The 15,828-nt window shown below is 37.4% G+C and overlaps 1 protein-coding gene across 1 annotated transcript; it reads right to left on the bottom strand.

Moving 5' to 3' along the window:
• Window positions 1–3,030: 3,030 nt before the first annotated feature.
• Window positions 3,031–11,966, bottom strand: LOC126281415 (GTPase HRas-like). The gene has a single exon (XM_049980352.1). It carries the CDS (start codon window positions 5,396–5,398, stop codon window positions 4,826–4,828), a length of 573 nt encoding a protein of 190 aa, XP_049836309.1. The 5' UTR covers window positions 5,399–11,966; the 3' UTR covers window positions 3,031–4,825.
• Window positions 11,967–15,828: the final 3,862 nt, after the last annotated feature.

Below are 15,828 nucleotides of genomic sequence, written 5' to 3'. Positions count from 1 at the left end.
GCAACAAACTGAAAAAGTTCTTCCTTGGCAACTACTCCTATTCCAAATTTACAAAATAATTTGAGATGTAAATGTATAAATGTCTTGTTCTCCATCATTATGATTTATCATATAAATGATCCATGAATATGAAACTAACTAACTAACTGATGGGACCTGGCAATGATAAGAATTGTTGTCAAAAAACTGTCCTATAAATAATGTTGTCAACCAGTTTGGACTCCTGAAGACCATGTTGGGAAAAGCCTATAAAATAGGCCTAATAATCTGGTAATGCTTTTCATGAAACTGGGAACAAAATATCTTCAGAAGTCACTTTTTCCACTTTCAACTGGAGCTACTCACTAGAAACTATGAGCAGTTAGTACTACGTTTGATGACGTATTGAGTTCAGGAACCAAGATAACATTAAATTGTTTCAACGCAGACTCAGAAACAGAATTGTTACCCAGTGGAACCATAAATGAATATGTTAATGACCAGTAATTAGTGCCTGTTTAGAGATTCAACAACCAAACTTCTGAACTTCCAGGAAATAGTGTGTAGACTGGAACCTTGATTCAGACTGTTTCATGGTTTTGTTTCCTGCTATTAGAGTGGAAGCCACAAAAGGCACAAATCTAGCTTTACTTCCAAGCTTGGGAAACAATTTTCCACTAACATACTTTCGCTAATTCTGATACAACAATTACGTCTCTTATTACCTTTCACAATGTTTGTATTTTAGCAGATACTACATTCTTACTCTCTTTCCCAGGTGTTATCTGCTCTGAAAATTGTGACAAGATAAAATTGTGTTTTACATCACCAGAGTCATAGAGTACATTAAGTGTGCCTAAGAATAGCTCTTCATTTGTGCAGCTCAGCACAATCAGCTTGAAGCGTACACAGAATATTTTGAAAACATATTGTGTCATATTTTCTAAGACTGACAGATATAATAAAAATAATCCAACAAGGATTAAGAAGCTTATTTCATATATTTGATGATAAATTAAAGCAGATTACAGTCATTGACAGGACAACATTCAGCAATATGTACATGGCAAATACAAGGTACAATGATTGTCTAATTCTCTTTGTTTAACATTTCTGCCAGTTTTGAACAGTTCCTTACAGTTTTTAGTAAGTTGTGAAGGGGATGGAAGATGCAAGCTGTAACATACATTAATAAGTATGTAGATCACAGATGAAAACTTGTCTGCATTAAATGTTATAAATGATGTCAGAATTGGGCAGTTACACAAGTAATGGAAAAACTGCAAGAATCATTATAAGGTATAAATGTTTTTAATGAATTTTCTACATGAGTAAAGAAATTCAATTTTCATGGAGCAATAGCTTATATTTCATTCATATAATGAGACTTGCACAAAAAAACAACTTTCTAGTAACAGACTGACATAATTCAGGTACGCATATTGTTCTCATTTATAACAATAAGTCAGCTCAGCTCTTTCCTATAAAAATTCACAAAAATTCTATTATGGAGAGGAAGAAAATGGGAAAGAAGATGGTATAGAAACTAAATGCACTAAATAAATACTTAATTATTGGAATTAAAAAATCTTCAGTAATGAACTGACTCTTTACAGTAATATAATGACACTTTCACTTTTAAAGTTTCTAGTTTCATTCTGCATCACTGTTGTATGGAAAAATGGTACTCATTACTCTGATTTACAGTATGTGCAGCCACTTTCTCTACAATTTGGTATTTTTCCGCCCAACATTTATCTAACTTTGAGGAAAATGTAAACATCTTTCCACTTGCATCACTCTAAAAAAATGGAATTCCATAGCCAACATAAATTACCTGCACCACAAAAAATCTTTACCTTTTTTCAGCATAGGCAACCGTAATAAAATTCCCTTTAAGTAAGACAGTATGTAAATTTGCTTTTGCTGAAGTTTGCGTTTTGAAATTGTGTGCAAACCTCTGGGAAGGAGGGTAATAATGGTACTTAAAATAAAAGGAGAAGTAGGCATAAAAACATAGATGGTTTTGGAGTGCTCTACTGGAACTACTCACATCCACATTTGACCTAATTATTCCTCATTTGCTATATTTTTCAGGGCACAGATATAAATAATGTTTATGCCACAAAATCTCTTATTTGAAATTTTTGCAATTTCTTCAGCACCAGCTTTGCATGCACTCCACACTGCACGTTTTACAGTTCCACCAGTCCCATCCACGACACCTTGGCCATGTGATGTGGTAGAGAAGTGCTATGACCATCTATCCTCTAGTGTTCTCTGAAAACAGTCAAGTTGCCGAAGAAGAAATGCTACTTTTCAAAATAAAACATATAACAGTACTTGATGTGCAATAGCTCAAGAGTCAAGGAACATTAGTCATTCCATTATAAAATTAATGTCATTCTTACTCCATTTATGTCCTCCTGTAACTGCATATGTGTGTACTTCCATTACCATTTAGAAACATTGTTAAAATGAATACTTTCTTTTCCTGCTATGAGATTTCTGTTTATCTCATAAACCTGTATTTGCACGTCTATTTTCTGTCTTGCATAAAATTGCATTTGTACTGAAAAATGCTTTTTTCAGTAATAAAGTCACACAAAATAGTAATAAAAACCAAATAAGCCTGAGGGCCATACTAAATAAATAAATTCAATAAAAACTATTGACATGGACTGGCTTACGACATTAGTATAGTTTTTCACAGACTTTTTGTTAATAGTTGCCTTTACAGTGCTTTCTTGCATTACCTTACGAAATTAGTTTTCAAGGGTAATTAGAAGCTGAAATTTTAAATAAGCTCTAATGCTCAGTTCCAGCTCTTCTTAACATAAAAAAATGGAGCTTCAAATTAAAAAAAATTGTTCCACTAATACAACTGGTAATAAGATTTGTAATAGGGAACTTTTTTTTTTCTTAATTTTTACTGGACTCTCATGCCTGTCATTTTACTACCCGAGAGTCTCTGCACATTATACGTAATATGCTGAAGACAGGAAATGCTTCTCTTAGGGAATGTAGGTCTTTCAAAAGAGAGATGTGATATACTGCTAACAAAAATTTTAATCAAGCTTTATTAACAACATCAATAGATACTTGTGAAATTTGTAATAACACAGCAATAAAAAACACTAAATTTATAATTGAAAAACACCTACTTAACTGAATTTGTGTCTTTGGACTATAATAGTACATAATTCCTTGTAACACAGAGAACATTTGGACAAATAGAAAATGTTCACTTGTGACATCAGATAGTAATAAAAAGTTATTTGCTTTAATATCAATATTACCAAAAGGCATTTATCATTAAAACAATTATCCTACTTGTGTCTGACCATGTCCACTCAACTTATATATTCAGTTGAAGTCATGAAAATGAAATTTATTTAAAGTTGTTCAATTTCACACAACTGTACTTAATCTACTTAAGTTCATCAATTTAAGTGTTTCCACAAGTTAAAGCATATACATATATTTTTTTTAAAAAAATGGCTGTATAACCTGTTCATTACTGATACAGTCTCCTTCGTGCACTCAATATCCTTTCTCAGAAGACTTATAACTAGTACAGCTCCACAATTTGATAACTCTCTTCATATCAATAAGACAGCAACTTAATCTTTCATTTATATTGTTCATTTTAACATTTTGAGATGTCTTGACCACAATTTTACTAGGCTCTATTGCAATATGCATTACACTTTTCAATATTACGTCATAATCAAAGGCAAATGCTTAATATCAGTTTGCAATTGCTTGTTACGAAGGAATGGTGACTAGATACCAGGTACCCATTTGGATAAGTTACTACTGATTCACAGTAATAGTGGCATAAAGCATTTGCCTCTGACAATGGTGTAATGTTGAAACATGTGAGGTGTACTGGAATAATAAAATTGTGATCAAGATATCTCAAAGTCTCCCAGCACTTTTACGCTGATTGTAACTTCTTCTGTTCAGCATCAGCCTGGTCACTTCACAATAACTCTCAGTACACAAGTTATTCATTTCATGAAACATACTTTTAAAAAAATGACAAAGGTGAACATCTGCTGCAGTGACCAGAATTACAAAAGAACAAAATTTTCATAACTGTACTACAAGACAAATTAAATGTCAAAAGGTATCACAAGGGAACTGTAAATAATTATAATGATAACTGTACACAGCAACGTGAATTTGAAAACATTTACAAAGGACCTCTCTCTCTCTCTCTCTCTCTCTCTCTCTCTCTCTCTCTCTCACACACACACACACACACACACACACACACACACACACACGTAAAAGTTTACGTACCTTGAAGCACAGAGTTTAAAAAAAATTATAAATTGTGCACATCATATATGATGCAAAATCAGCTACACTGGAATTTGTGCTTAAGACTTTCAAACAGGAGTACCATTTGCCAAATGTTATTGCAAACATGACTCGTTTATTCAGAAAATGTAAACACTAAAGTTACTGGCAGTATAAATAACATAATAAAAAGATCTCGATGACAACATAAAATTCTACAATGAAGGCAAGTATTTATAATAATAACAATGAAAAAAAATCTCTTATCAAAACATATGTGAGCATCAGTTTTCCCCATTCCTTGGCAGTTTTTCGGTTTGAAACACATGGGGAAACTTCTTTATTTTCTTTGCAAACAGAAAAAAAAGGACAACGGCTGAGAGGAAATCACAGTTGAAGTATAAGCAGCTTTTATGCTTCTAACAACCATGGCAAATGCAAAGAAGAATTAATTGCTCATCATATGCAATTATGGAACGAGATTAGAAAAATTTTAATATTAAAAGAAATATAGTTATAAGTTAAAGTGATTAAACCTCTACAGCAAACAGCATCTCTTCTTTTTGTGGGTTCCTCTCAATCTTTTTCGTTTTTCTCGTCCTCTGTGCTCCTTATCTTTTCTGATTTCTCGTACAAGGGTATAGAATGCGTCGTCAACACCCATACGTGTTTTTGCTGATGTTTCGACGAAGGGGATTCCATACTGCTTGGCTATTTCGCGTGCTTGATTTGTATCAACTACCCACGATGGTAGGTCGCACTTATTCCCAACTAATACCATCGGGACTTCTTCTGCATCTTTAACCCTTTTGATCTGCTCGCGATAAGTTCCAATATCTTCAAAGGATTTTGCACTGTTAACTGCGAAAACTAAAAGAAAACCTTCACCAGTCCTCATATATTGGTCTCTCATAGCACTATATTCTTCTTGACCTGCTGTGTCCAATATGTCTAACAAACACGTCTCTCCGTCAATCACAACCTGTTTCCGATAAGAATCTTCTATTGTAGGATCATATTCGTCCACAAAATGATTTTGTATAAGTTGAATTGTCAATGCACTTTTCCCAACGCCACCCGCACCCACAACAACCAGTTTGTATTCAGTCATTCTCGAAGATGCAAAGCAAGAATAGCAATACCGAAAACATGCAATTGTGAAAACTTTTTTTTTACAACATCATTGGAATATATCACACTTAAATAGTAACTTTTCCGTCGCTATCACTTTTATTCCCATAAACAATGTTCTACCATCTCATAACCGCAGTTATCTTTGGTCAAAGATCACGTTAATCATAAAGGGGCAATTATTTTTGCATGTTTACCAACCACATTTAGTGACTGACTTGTATCTGTTGCTGGTGTAGCAATAGTTATTGATCGACAAATGTTAAGAGACTAATGCGTATGGAAATTTATTTGCTTTATGTTCGTCATGTGTTGCATGTGTGCCCGCGTAACCCTTCTGCATGTTCACCTCGTTCTTACTTTTTAGGGCGATCTATACTTGTGCATTGTGGCCGGTATATGGCCTGATGTCTTGTTGCCTAGTGGTACAGTTTTTATATTGTAGTTAACTAGACAGGTTGCGTTAGATTTAATGGTTGGAACTACATGTAGATGTACTATGGTAGCCATATAATTTTTCTGCGTTTATGCGTATTTGCGGACATTTCGTGTGCAGTTTATTTAAAAGTCAAGATAACTAATGCAGAGTCAGAAAAGCTATTAACAAACAACGAATTCGTGCGAATGTCACCAACCTGGAGCCAGAACTTTCATCAAACCTCTATGTTGTGAAACATTCATTATTCGAAACATCGATGGCCCCGCGTTAGGAAGGAATGTGTTCAGATCCCCATGGTTGCTCTAATCACCTTGCATGAATGTTCAGTTAATTGGTTTGAAAGCGGTATGTACACAGAACACGTTTTGCTTCTCTCCGAATCACAGTATTAAAAAAGGCATACTTTAAATTCACCAGTGAAACCACGGCACGGAAGTGCATTATCGCATATATATATGAAGACGAGAAATTTGTAGTGGTAGTTAATGTTTAAAACATGTCAAACCGTCGTGAAAACGCTTCTGTAATCTGTATTAATCACCTGACGTATGAACAAGAAACAAGTGCTCAGTGTTTCTACTCACAGTTTACTAGTCGAACAAAAGTTGTGGTCTGCTGGCACAGTTTTGAACGTTAAAGCATCTACACCGCCTGTTTTAGCCTTATTTAGCTGCTTAAATATTATACACATCAGATACTAATAATTTGTTGAGACATAGAGAGCACTTGAAACACAGTTGCAAGGATATCATACTTTGATTTCTTAAAACCAATAGTCGGTGGCAAATTTGATAACATGCAGTTTCTTTTGTAAAGCATTGCACTTAGAGTTTAAAACTAGTTAAATCTGAATATATGTGGTTGATTAATAAGCAAAAATTAGCCATTTCTGGAGACTTCTCAAAGTCCTATGATGTACAGATGTTTAAAGCACTATGGATGTCAATGTGAAATATAGCTTACCCATTAAGATGTTTACACTGATTGGTAATGAGTTTTTACCAGTTGTAACCCTGATTAAATAGAATTCACAAAATTGATTATCTTAGGAATAAAGCTTTTCAGTCACATTCATTTAGGCGTATCTGTTTCTCTGGTACCATGCAAGCCAAAACAGCTTGGCCATGAAATGAGTTGATATGTATTTTATAGAAGTCTGATTAGAAAATCTGTAAATGGAATCATTAATTTTGTTTGTTTATTTATTTAGATTTCCCTCTATACAAAGGTTTTTCTCCAACATAACACCCAGAAATTATCACATCTGTTACATAAGATCGTAATTTATCTCCACACGATGCCCCTACGTGTTTCAATATTGCATGTCTTCGTCCGCACTAATTCTCCTCATTTTTTTATTGTACATTTCGGAACCATGTCGCCTTAGGGTGACCTCTTCTCTTGTTTCCCCTCCGGTTGCCATTTGAGGATAATTTTCCTCCATTCTTACATGCCCGTACCATGTAACTTCCTTCTCTCCATCATGTCACATATTCCTTCTCTTACTTCCATTCTCTTTATTGTCATTTCTTATTTTCTCTTTTCTAGAAATTTTTGCTGATCTTCTCCAGAAGTCCTTTTCAGACTGCTTGTAGTTTGTTTTATATATTTCAGTTTAGTAGTCCATGTGTCCATTACATACAGAGCTATGCTCTCTAGTATCAATTTATATATGCTACAAAGATTGAGTCGAGCATTCCAATGATCTTCCTTCCACTGCTAATTCTTTTATTAATTTCTATATCTGATTTTCCCACCATTTCTAAAATGGATCCCAAATAAAAAGTATTTACCTTCTCAATTCTCTTTTACTCAATATGTAAGTCATCTGAATCGTTAGTGAGGTATTCTGTTTTCTAATAATTAATCTTCAATCCCCAGTGTGTGTATTCTATTGCTAATTGATTACATTTATAATTTGGGTCTTCACCATCTTTTGCTATAACTTTTTGATCATTAGCAAGTAGTAGGTGATGTTAATAAGCTCAATCTTCAATTCCTAACCCCCTCAAATTGCATTTGTGAGACCATGTCGCAAGACTTGTGCATATAGATTTTAAACAATGTTGGTGACATGGAGGCAGATAATTAACAGACCTATGTTTGTTCAAAATGGAATCATTAATGAAATGCAAAAAAAGTTCTGAGAAAATATAAAAGGGTACGTAGGATGGCTAGGTGTGGTGAGTGATTCTCCACCAAATAGGTGAGAAGGTAGAGCAGAGAAGCCACCCTGTGGTTATAAGAAACCCGTCGTTGCTGTTTATTTACATACATTAGTCTTTCATGCCGCTAGTTTAGATGGTAAGCACGGCAAATGCATCAATATATCATCACCTGTTACGCTAACCTCAAGGGTACCAGAATGGCATATTTCGGCTATTTTCAATCTCTTCCCACATACGGAATAATATTTTGGGGTTCCACAACAGAGTACCTAAAACAAATTTTTTTGTTGCAGAAGAGGGCCATCCAAATAACAACTCACTCATCCACAGACACACTGCAAACCCATATTCAAAAAGCTTATAATACTTACTATACCATCATTATACATATACAAATGTGTATTGTATGTCAGGGCCCACATTGCAGATTTTCAGACAAATGCCGACTTTAATAACTACAATACCCGTAATAGTGCAAAACTGTACAACGCACTGCCAGTCAACATAAGGCAGTTAGAAGATGATAGCAAATTTAAAACAGAATTTAAAAAATTTCTAGTAGAGCAATGTTTTTATTCTGTAAATGACTATGTAGGTCAGTAATTTTTTTTCTGATGATAAAGGCAAAATGAAAAATACTCTATCTGTACCTAATCATTCATTACCTAATCATTCCTTACATTTACATACTTAAATGACGGCTGTTGTGTGATGTAAATGTATACTTAAGCAGTGTTGTGTATATAAGGACTTGCCGTGTAGGGAGGACGAAACTAAAGCCTTATGAAAAACAGACTATGCATTTAAAATAACAGGCAGGGATGTATATAGGCTATATTAATTTCATTGTATTATTATTAACTTCATTGTATTATTTTGTTGTGTACTTTTTTACATGTATATTGTTTGTGTCACGTTTCTTTGAAATGGCTTACATGTACCCTTGACAACATCCATACAATATTGGTTGTCAACGGATGGATAAATAAAATAAATAAATGTAGGCCATAGCACTGGCCATGTGCTATTGCTGGCACTGCTAAGAGTTGGTGGAGTCCTGTGTTAGCCAGTCCTTAGTTGACTGCCTGACACCGGGAATACGGCTGGCTGTATCTGTCCCTAATGACACAGGGTGAAGGGGCCACCCATTAGAATGTTGTCAGAGGCAAGGAGGAGTGGACCCTGCATTGTACATCCGTGAAGGCTGCCGAGTGCTGAGCTACACAGGTACCTGGGCGGTAAGGCAATGGCCAGAGATTTGAGGCTCGGTGACAGCAGCGTCTTCGATATGATGCTGACAAGCACAGACTGGATGTCATACTACTGCCCAGCTGTTTGACAACGATAGCCTGGTCTCCATGGGTCTAAATGAAGGTGTCCGATGCTGACTCAGCCGACAGGACCATGTTTTTGTGGTTTATGTGTAACATAGAAATTTCTATAACAGAGGCCAGTGACCGATTCAGTGGCTACGTTATGTTTGTGGGTCAAACTGGAGTAGCTTACTGGACGTTGGCTGGAGTCCCAGGTTGTTGACATGCAGAAGTGGGGGTACAGAAGTGGCTCGTTGCTGAAGTTGGAGTTGCTGGGCATTGTCCAGCAGTGGTCAGTGCATGGGACCTAGCACTCTATATAGGACACTGAATATAGCCCATGTCTATTCCAATACAGTGTGAATAAATAACGTGACATAAAAATGTAGCATACTGTTTCAAGGAACTTGTGTGCATAATAGTTTGTACTGAATACTTAAATTTCATCATTGTTTTTCAATTCTACTGGAAGCCCATTGAAAATTAAACTTGCCAAAAGTGCTCACCATTCTGCACAGTGCTTAAGGAAGTGTTACCCAAGTGCATTTGGTTTTTCTTTCTAGTGTACAATGGCTGCATATTCCAGTTTTTTCTGAATGAGTTAGTATTGTCAACAACAAATACTATGATGAACTATACATGTACAGAAATGACAGAGTTCGAATTTCCAAGATCTGAACAATGGGCAACACTGTTCTTGAAGTGATACAAAAGGTCACCGACCGTCTTCTAACTATAATCTGTCAAAAATCCCTTGAACAAAAAAACCATGCTCAATAGTTGGAACATCCCTCAGACAAAAAACCATTTTCAGTAGTTGGAAGAAAGCACAGATCACAACCATTTACAAGAAGGGTAGTAGAAGTGATCCACAAAATTACTGCCCAATATCCTCAACATCAGTTTATTGTAGAATCTTGGAACATATTATGAGCTAAATCATAACGAGGTATCTTGATTAGTGACATCCTCACTGCCAACCAGTGTGAATTCTGAAAACATCGATCTGTGAAACCCAAACCCGACTTGCACTTTTCTCACATGATTTACTGAAAGCCTTGAATCAAGGCAGTCGGGTAGGTGCTTATTTCTTGATTTCCGATAAGCATTTGACGGAGTGCCACACCTGTGCTTATTGTCAAAAGTGCAATCACATAAACTATCAAGTGCAATACGTTACTGGATTGGGTACATTTTGGTAGGGAAGATGCAGCATTTTATCTTGGATGGAGAGTCATCGTCAGATGCAGAAGTAACTTTTGGGTGTGTGCTAGAGAAACATGTTGGGATCCTTGCTGTTCATGCTGTAAATTAGTGACTTTGCTGACTGTAGTGATATTAAAATCAGGCTTTATGTAGATGATGCAGTTACCTATGATGTATTGTCTTAAAGAAGTTGCATAAACATTCAGTCAGAGCTTTATAAGGTTTCAAAGTGGTGCAAGTATTGGAAACTTGCTTTAAATGTTCAGAAATGTACAATTGTAGGTGTCACAACATGAAATAAAGTAGTATCCAAAACTGTAATAGCATTGAGCTAGAATCGGCCTACTCATATGAAACTTGTTTGTAGCATCTTGTAGGAATATGAAATGGAATGATCACATAGATTCAGTTGTGAGTAAACCAGATGGTAGGCTTAATTTTATTGGTAGAATACTGGGGAAGCACAGTTAATCTACAAAGAATATTCTGTAAAATTGCTCAAGTGTGTGGGACTCATCCCAGATAGGACTAATTGGGGATATTAAAGGTATACAGAGAAGGGCAGTATGAATGGTCACACATTAGTTTGTCACAGAGATGCTGAAAAGGAACTGAAATGGTAGACTCCTGAACGTAGATGTAAACTATCCGGAGAAGCCTTGCTTACAAACTTTCAAGAATCGGCCTGAAATGAAATGATGGATCTAGGAATGTCCTGCAGCACCTTAGGTATTGCTCCCATAGGGATCGTGAGTGCAAGATTAGATTAATTACAACACACACAGAGGCATTTAAACACTCATTCTTTTCACGCTCCATATGCAAATGGGTTGTGAAGAAACCATAATAACTGATGATAGCCTCTGCCATGCACTTCAGTCATCTGCAGGTTGTAGATTTAGAAGTTGACTTTACTGCTATTTGACCACCTTAGGAAAGTGAAAAACCTCCACTTTTACTAGGGTTCTGTGTCAGAAACTGTATTTATTGAACTTTCTTGCAGTTAAGCATTAATCTGTTCCCTGAAAGCCACATGCCAATGTTGCCAACTACCCTACTAGCTAAATCCCCTATATTACATTTCACAGTAATACTTGGCATCACCAAGCGAGGTGGCACACTGCTTAGTGTACTGGAGCTGCTCTGAAAGATAATGGTTCAAACCCCAGTGCAGATATCCAAATGTAGGCTTCCTGCAATTTTCCTAAATCAGTTAAGGCAAATGCCAGGGTGATTTATTTGCAAAGGGCTTGACTGATTGCCTTAATTCTTCCCTAATTCAAGGTTATTCTCTGTTTCTAATGATCTCTTGCTCAACTGAGTGTTAATTTTCTATCTTTCATTGTATCATACACACAGAGAAAAATCTTTGTGTTGCCTGTTGTGTGTAGCAGCAGATCTCGGATACATGTCAAGAAAAGCACCAGACCCAAAACAGAACCCTGTGAAGTCTCGTTTACATGACTCCATGAGATTCAAACCTCTTACCTGTTTGTTGACACTAGGGGCACACAGGCTTCCTACTTTTCAGATATGTAATGAACCATTGAGCTTTGTCACTAATGTCATAACATTCCAACTTCTGTAGAGTATTGCATGATCCATACTAAAAAATGTAGTGTGTCCATCCTACTATTTAACCCTGCTAGTGCCTCACACACAAAAGAATAAATTGCCAGTTTCTGTGATACTCCTTTCCTGAAGCTAAACTGCAAGCCTGACAGTAAATTGTATCTACTGAAGTACACTACTGGCCATTAAAGAAAGACAAGTGTCTGGCAGATCGATTACTGCTGCTATAATGGCAGCTTACAAATATTTAAGGGAGTTTAAACATGGTGTTATAGTCAATGGGACATAACATTTGCAGGATAGCAATGAAGTAGGGATTTTCCCGTACAACCATTTTACGAGTATACTGTATCAGGAATCTGGTAAAATATCAAATCTCCGACATCACTGCAACCCTAAAAAAATCCTGCAAGAACGGAGCCAATGACGGCTGAAGAGAATTTTTCAACGTGACAGAAGTACAACGGTTCCACAAATCGCTGCAGATTTCAGTGCTGGGCCATCAACAGTGTCAGCGTGCGAACCTTCAGCGAAACATAATTGATATGGGCTTTCAGAGCTGAAGGCCCACTTGTGTATCCTTGATGACTGCACGATGCAAAGCTTCAACACCAACATTGGACTGTTGATGACGGAACTACACTACTGGTCATTAAAATTGCTACACCACAAAGATGATGTGCTACAGACGTGAAATTTAACCGACAGGAAGGAGGTGCTGTGATATGCAAATGATTAGCTTTTCAGAGCATTCACACAAGTTGGCACGGTGGCAACACCTACAACTTGCTGACATGATGAAAGTTTCAAACCAATTTCTAATACACAAACAGCAGTTGACCGGCATTGCCTGGTGGAACGCTGTTGTGATGCCTCATGTAAGGAGGAGAAATGCGTACCATCATGTTTCTGACTTTGATAAAAGTCGAATTGTAGCGTATCACGATTGCAGTTTATCGTATTGCGACATTGCTGCTCACGTTGGTCGAGATCCAATGACTGTTAGCAGAATATGGAATCGGTGGGTTGAGGAGGATAATATGGAACGCCGTGCTGGATCCCAATGGCCTCGTATCACTAGCAGTCAAGATGACAGGCATCTTATCCGCATTACTGTAATGGATTGTGCAGCCACCTCTCATCCATGAGTCAACAGATGGTGATGTTTGGAAGGCAACAACCATCTGCATGAACAGTTTGACAACATTTGCCGCAACATGGACTGTCAGCCCGGAGACCATGGCTGCGATTACCCTTGCGCTGCATCACACACAGGAGCACCTGTGATGGTGTACTCAACGAAGAACCTGGGTGCACGAATGGCAAAACGTCATTTTTTCAGATGAATCCATGTTCTGTTTACAGTATCATGATAGTCGCATCCGTGTTTGGCGACATCACGGTGAACACACATTGGAAGTGTGTATTTGTCATCGCCATACTGGCATATCACCTGGCGTGATGGTATTTGGTGCCATTGGTTACACATCTCGGTCACCTCTTGTTACCATTGACGGCACTTTGAACAGTGGACGTTACATTTCAAGTGTGTTATGACCCGTGGCTCTACCCTTCTTTCGATCCCTGCGAAGCCCTACATTTCAGCAGGATAATGCACGACCGCATGTTGCAGGCCCTGTACAGGCCTTTCTGGATACAGAAAATGTTCGACTGCTGCCCTGGCCAGCACATTCTCCAGATGTCTCACCAATTGAAAACATCCGGTCAATGGTGGTCGAGCAACTGGCTCGTCACAATATGCCAGTCACTACTCTTTATGAACTGTGGTATCGTGTTGAAGCTGCATGGGCAGCTGTACTTGTACATGCCATCCAACCTCTGTTTGACACAGTGTCCAGGCGTATCAAGGCCGTTATTACAGCCAGAGGTGGTTGTTCTAGCTACTGATGTCTCATCATCTGTCCTTTTTGTTGTAGTCTTCAGTCCTGAGACTGGTTTGGTGCAGCTCTCCATGCTACCCTATCCTGTGCAAGCTTCATCATCTCCCTGTACCTACTGCAACCTACATCCTTCTGAATCTGCTTAGTGTATTCATCTCTTGGTCTCCATCTACGATTTTTACTTTCCTCACTGCTCTCTAATGCCAAATTTGTGATCCCTTGATGCCTCAGAACATGTCCTACCAACCGGTTCCTTCTACTTATCAAGTTGTGTCATAAACTCCTCCCCAATTCTATTCAGTACCTCCACATTAGTTATGTGATCTACCCATCGAATCTTCAGCATTCTTCTGTAGCACCACATTTCAAAAGCTTCTATTCTCTTCTTGTGCAAACTATTTATCGCCCATGTTTCACTTCCATACACAGCTACACTCCATACAAATACTTTCAGAAACGACTTTCTGACACTTAAATCTATACTCGATGTCAACAAATTTCTCTTCTTCAGAAATGCTTTCCTTGCCATTGCCAGTCTGCATTTTATATATTCTCTACTTCGACCATCATCAGTTATTTTGCTCCCCAAATAACAAAATTCCTTTACTACTTTAAGTGTCTCATTTCCTAATCTAATTCCCACAGCATCACTCGACTTAATTCGACTACATTCCATAATCTCGTTTTGCTTTTGTTGATGTTCATCTCATATCCTCCTTTCAAGACACTGTCCATTCTGTTCAACTGCTCTTCCAAGTCCTTTGCTGTCTCTGACAGAATTACAATGTCATTAGCGAACCTCAAAGTTTTTATTTCTTCTCCATGGATTTCAATTCCTACTCTGAATTTTTCTTTTGTTTCCTTTACTGCTTGCTCAATATACAGATTGAATAACATCGGGGAGAGGCTACAACGCTGTCTCACTCCCTTCCCAACCACTGCTTCCCTTTCATGTCCCTTGACTCTTATAACTACCTTCTGATTTCTGTACACATTGTAAATAGCCTTTTACTCCCTGTATTTTACCCTTGCCACTTTTAGAATTTGAAAGAGAGTATTGACAAAGGCTTTCTCTAAGTCTACAAATGCTAGAAATGTAGGTTTGTCTTTCCTTCATCTTTCTTCTAAGATACATCGTAAGGTGAGTATTGCCTCACGTGTTCCTACATTTCTACGGAATCCAAACTGATCTTCCCCAAGATCGGCTTCTACCAGTTTTTCCATTCGTCTGTAAAGAATTCGTGTTAGTATTTGCAGCTGTGACTTATTAAACTGATTGTTCAGTAATTTTCACATCTGTCAGCACCTGCTTTCATGGGATTGGAATTATTATATTCTTCTTGAAGTCTGAGGGTATTTCCCCTGTCTCATACATTTTGCTCACCATATGGTAGAGTTTTGTCATGACTGGGTCTCCCAAGGCCATCAGTAGTTCTAATGGAATGTTGTCTACTCCCGGGGCCTTGTTTCAACTCAGGTCTTTCAGTGCTCAGTCTAACTCTATACACAGTATCATATCTCCCATTTCATCTTCATCTACATCCTCTTCCATTTCCATAATATTGTCCTCGAGTACATCGCCCTTGTATAGACCCTCTATATATTCTTTCCACCTTTCTGCTTTCCCTTCTTTTCTTAGAACTGGGTTTCCATCTGAGCTCTTGATATTCATACAAGTCGTTCTCTTTTCTCCAAAGATCCCTTTAATTTTCCTGTAGGCAGTATCTATCTTAACCCTAGTGAGATAAGCCTCTACATCCTTACATCTGTCCTCTAGCCATTCCTGCTTAGCGCTGTCTGTTGATCTCATT

Source organism: Schistocerca gregaria, chromosome 7, assembly GCF_023897955.1.
Source record: "Schistocerca gregaria isolate iqSchGreg1 chromosome 7, iqSchGreg1.2, whole genome shotgun sequence".
NCBI classification, from domain to species: Eukaryota; Metazoa; Arthropoda; class Insecta; order Orthoptera; family Acrididae; genus Schistocerca; species Schistocerca gregaria.
Note: the sequence above shows the minus strand (reverse complement) of the source record. Positions and strands in the feature narration are given on the sequence as shown.

Coding starts and splice junctions, on each gene's coding strand:
- LOC126281415 (XM_049980352.1), bottom strand. CDS start 5,398: ATGACTGAATACAAACTGGTTGTTGTGGGTGCGGGTGGCGTTGGGAAA.